Source organism: Gossypium hirsutum, chromosome D12, assembly GCF_007990345.1.
Source record: "Gossypium hirsutum isolate 1008001.06 chromosome D12, Gossypium_hirsutum_v2.1, whole genome shotgun sequence".
Taxonomy (NCBI): domain Eukaryota; kingdom Viridiplantae; phylum Streptophyta; class Magnoliopsida; order Malvales; family Malvaceae; genus Gossypium; species Gossypium hirsutum.
In genome coordinates, this window is record NC_053448.1 from 37,552,734 (window position 1) to 37,557,831 (window position 5,098).

The window sequence follows — 5,098 nt, forward strand, 5'->3', positions numbered from 1 at the left end:
TGATTACTTTTTGTCTTTTTGTCGAAAATTGAAAACTTGGTTTAAATGTATGATCCTTTAGTTGCATTTCATTCGTCTTTATTTCGATTTTCATCATTGTGGTTTGTAATTGCTGTGTGGTTTAAGTTTTGGTATCTTTTTGCACATTGCATCCATGATCAGTCAATCTTACCCTTTTAAGTGGGAGTGAGAAACTATTCCTTCGTGAGGTCTTCACCTTCGTGTAGGATAGTGGATCGCTTTCGGGATACATCCGTACCTATGCCTTCTTGAAATTTTCATCTCCGTGTAGCCATAAGGAAATGTATTCCCCTGAACTAAACTCGGTCCATATGAGCCTATAGTCGGTGAGGATCGAGGAATCTGCTAGTTCAGGTACCTTTACTTTAGAACCGAACCTCATATAGCGAGCCTTAAGAGCCCACCCAAGGTAGAACCACTCCAAACCCCTAGTGGTCATCCAAATAGGTGCTTTGTTCGTCATTTCTTTTTTTTTGTACTAACATGTTTCTTTTGTTTTGGTTTTGATTGTATTACATTTTCATAGAAAAGAGGTGTTGATTCACGTTCAGTTGCTAAATAGAGAGCTTTTCATGGTTTGAGAAAGTGGAAGATAATGCGGTCATCCGAATATGGTTTGAGAAAACGTAACGAGGGAAGGGTGACAGTCTGATGAATGAGTACACAACTTTGCTTCGTTGGCCGAAGATTCAAGCTGACAAAGATTGTTTGAAAACCGCCAACGTTCCAACTCTCTTAAAAAAGCTAACAAGCATCACGAGGATGAGTGAACAATGGGTTGCGGCTTGGATCAAGCAAAAAGGAGATAGAGGAGGCACCCCTTTAAAGAGTTCGCGAGATTCGATCTTCACATAAAGATATGAGGAAAAGGATCGAAGTCTTCACTTTGAGTATTAGGGTAAGGCCGTATATATAAATATCCGTTTTATGAAAATAGATTTGTTTTCTAGTAAATTTGTTCTAACAGAATTGAATCAGAATCAACGCCTCTTTTTGCATCCATTCCATTCAACTGCATTACATTTCATTGTATGCATTAAATTTCACAAAAGGACCCTAATTAATCGAAATTGTTACAGTTACCCTGGAATATAACAAAAATCCACAAACTAAATATCGCTACGGTACCCGCTGCAAAACCAAAGAAATGGATCAAAGATTAGAAAGATTAGAACAAATGCAAAAGGATATGCAAGATCAGTTGCAAGCGCAGCTGCAAGAGAAATTAGCTAAAATTCAACAAGACATGAGGGATCAGATGCTAGAATCCCAAAGAAGTTTAATGAGCCAATTAACGCAGTTAATGGCTGGAGGGCATGATAAAGGGAATATTCCTATGGTCAATTCTGAGGATGATCATGAAGACCCTGCCTATCCTCCAAGCTTTACCCCGACAAACACCCAAGCACAACCAGATGTGTACCCACAAAGGGGTACCTGTCACCATTAGATCCCAACAATATCATATCAGTACCTCGGTACCAATGAACTACCCGACAGGCTCAGGTTTCAATTCGGGAGACAATGCAACCAATCCTGTAGTTCTTGATCTAGACGAAATGGCAGAAATAGAAAAATCAAGGGTGGAACTGCCAAAACAACTCGAAGATCGATATAGGTGGTTGGAGGAAAAACTCAGAGCAATAGAAAATGCTGATTACCATTACGGGGTTGACGCCAAGGATCTGAGTTTGGTCCCAGATCTAGTACTCTCGCCGAAATTCAAGACTCCAAAATTTGAAAAGTATACTGGGACCAGTTGTCCTGAAGCTCACATCACGGTGTTCTACCGAAGAATGACAGGATTCGTTAACAATGATCAATTATTAATTCATTTCTTCCAATATAGTTTGATTGGGTCGGCTTCCAAATGTTACAACCAGCTGAGCCGCGCCAAAATCCACTCATAGAAGGACTTGGCATGGGCTTTCATGAAGTAATACAGCCATGTAACAGACATAACACCTGATAGAATTACACTGCAAAATCTAGAAAAGAAGCAAAGTGAGACTTCAGGCAATATGCCCAAATATGGAAAGAGGTGGTGGCACAAGTCCAGCCACCTCTTTTTGAGAAAGAAACCACGATGCTTTTCATCAACACTCTGAAATCCCCATTCATTAACCATATGTTGAGAAGCGCTACGAAGAGCTTCTCAAATATAGTAATGTCTGGCGAGATGATTGAAAACGCAATAAGAAGTAGGAAGATAGATGTGGAGGAAAGCGTCAAAAGATTAACCCCAAAGAACAAGGAAAATGGAGTGAATAACCTGAGCATGTATAATAAAGGGTATTCCAAATCAATCAATGTAGGCCAGCTAAGGGCCGTAACCACTAGCTATCAAGGCCCTTCAATGCAAGAATCCAACTTAAAGCCAAACACAAAAAGACACCAGTTCACACCCATCCCGATGACATATAGAGAGCTGTATCAGAATCTGTTTGATGCGCATGTGGTATCTCCGTTCTACTCGGAACCCGTGCAACCTCTGTTCCCGAAATGGTATGATGTGAACGCCCAATGCGAATACCATACGGGAATAACATGACACCCAATTGAAAATTGCACCACATTTAAAAAGTTAGTTGAAAGGTTCATCAAGATAGGCATCGTGAAGTTTGAATTAGTTGAAAGGTTCATTAAGATAGGCATCGTGAAGTTTGACGATCCATCAGGACCTAATGTGGCAAGAAATTCGTTACCCAGTTATCCAGACCCAGGGGTAAACGTGATAATTAAGAGTGGAGGAAATAGAACCAAAATCGATGTTACAGAAGTAAAAACCCCAATGAAATGGGTTTTGAAACAAATGATAGACATGGGATTAATCATTCAGAATTTGGAGAAGACACCAAAAGGGATGAGGAACTACTATGAGTTCCACGCTGAAGAAGGTCATGAAATCCAGGAGTGCACTGAATTCAAAGCTTTAGTGCAGAGCCTAATGGATAAAAGAGTTGGAATTCCTTGAAGAAGTCAAAGGCCTGGAAGGAATGTCAGGGAATTTGAACATTAACGCCGTATCTGAAAAAGGAGCTAGGGAAGAGAATTTATCAAGGAGTGTTTTGAACAATGGGACTGTGGAAGAGATCTTTGTATTTTTTTAGAGCTAATTCAGAGTAATGTCCAAAACACGCTTATTTCTCTAAGCTAGGAGCAATAAGAATCCTTTTCACAAATTGGCTTATGTCCAGCATCTTTATTTCAATAAAATGCATCTTTGTTTCTCACTTCGAGCAAATATTCTTTTATTGTTTCCATTTCATTTGTAATCATACTATACAGATAAATATTCTTAGATTCTTTTTTTCTTTGGATCTTTCTTTGTCCCTATAATAGGTCTCCAGATATCAATGATATGAGCGACACTGCTATTGACTCAGAACCTCCTTTTGAGCAAGATATGTGTCCAGAGGAACCTCAGGACTTTGAAGATGACCGAGACGGTAGCTTATCTTCTGATTTGTTAAGGATGGTAGAATAAGATAACAAACAGATCCTACCTTACAAAGAATCAATGGAATCAATGGCATTTCTTTATGTGGGGCATGGATGTCATTGGGCCGATCTCGCCAGCAGCTTCTGGTGATCATCGATTCATCTTTGCGGTCGTTGATTACTTCAGTAAGTGGGTAGAAGCTGCTTCATATGCCAATGTCCTAAAGTCGACAGTAAATTCCTAAAAAAATCATATGTCGGTATGGAATTCTCAAAAAGATCATATATGACAATGCACTAATAACAGCACGACATCAGAAGTTTGCAGACTGTTCAAGATTAACACCATATCGCCCCAAAATGAACAGTTCAGTGGAGACAAAAAAAACCTCTACCGGGGCAACACCTTTCTCTTTAGCTTATCGTGGTTTTGCCCATTGAAGTCGAGATTCCTTCTCTCCGAGTTTTTTTTGGATCCAATCTCGATTGAAGAGAAAGGTTCAAAGTTATCCGTTATGGTCATATGTACCAAAAACAAATGATGCGAGCTCACCAAAAAAGGTTCGCCCTAGAGAATTCCATAAGGGGAACCTAGTATCAAAGAAGATCCTTCTCATACAAAATGACCTCAGAAGAAAGTAGATACCAAACTGGGAAAGACCTTTTGTGGAAGGCCTTCTCTAGAAAAGCGTTGATTTTGACCAGGAGGGGTAACAAGGATTGGCCTAATCTTATGAGTTCAAATTCAATTAAAAAATATTTCATAAAAAAGAAAAGAAAAAGGAGAAAAAGGAGAGGCCAAGGTGAAAACCCGCAAAAGGCGCCTTGAGACCAAATGGAATTTGAATTGAAAACCCAGGAAAAGGGCAATTCAAATTTTGATCAAAGGTGGGGCATGCGGTAGTCTTATTATGCCTAAATTAGACAGAAGGAGGGATGCTACATCTAGGGGCATTAACAAAGCATTCTGAATCTTCGAATCACATATGAAGTTCAAAAGGGTCCTTAAGAAGTTTGGGCGGAGAAGCTCATGCTACGATATCTGGGGCACCTGTTTTCATCTTATTCATTTTGTATCTTAGCAAATTTTTCTATCTTGATTAATTTATTCATTTTGAGCTTTCCTCTCAATAAAATTTCACCTTGTCCATTGTGATAATCTTTTTCAAGCATTTTTCATTGAAATAACGATTAATGGACTAATAATATTCAAGCAAAAAGAGTTCTGCATATTACTCTGAAAGCATCTAAATAGTATCAGGACCTGAAACGGGACTATTATTTAGAATAGATTAAATTATAGATCTTATCTCTCTAAAGTTGCAGTAGAGCAGATCATAGCAAACCTTATCTCTATGAAGTTGCAGTGGAGCAAATTGAAGCCACAAGTCTTATCTCTCTGAAGTTGCAGTAAAGCAGACTGAAGATAGCGAATCTTATTTCCCTGAAGTTGTAGTGCAACAGATTAAAGCTATAAATTACAGATTCTATCTCCCTGAAGTTGCAGTCAAGAAGATTATAGCAAACATTATCTCTCTGAAGTTGCAGTGGGGCAGGTTGAAGTTACAAGTCTTATCTCCCTGAAGTTGCAGTGGAGCAGACTGAAGATAGCGAATCTTATTTCCCTGAAGTTGCA

General features: G+C 39.0%; 1 protein-coding gene across 1 annotated transcript; it reads left to right on the forward strand.

The window, feature by feature from the left end:
* Window positions 1-1,198: 1,198 nt before the first annotated feature.
* LOC107942077 (uncharacterized) lies at window positions 1,199-1,931 on the forward strand. Its single transcript, XM_016875724.1, has 2 exons — window positions 1,199-1,454; window positions 1,522-1,931. The coding sequence occupies exons 1-2, from the start codon at window positions 1,199-1,201 to the stop codon at window positions 1,929-1,931; spliced, it is 666 nt and encodes a 221-aa protein (XP_016731213.1).
* The last annotated feature ends 3,167 nt before the right edge of the window (window positions 1,932-5,098 follow it).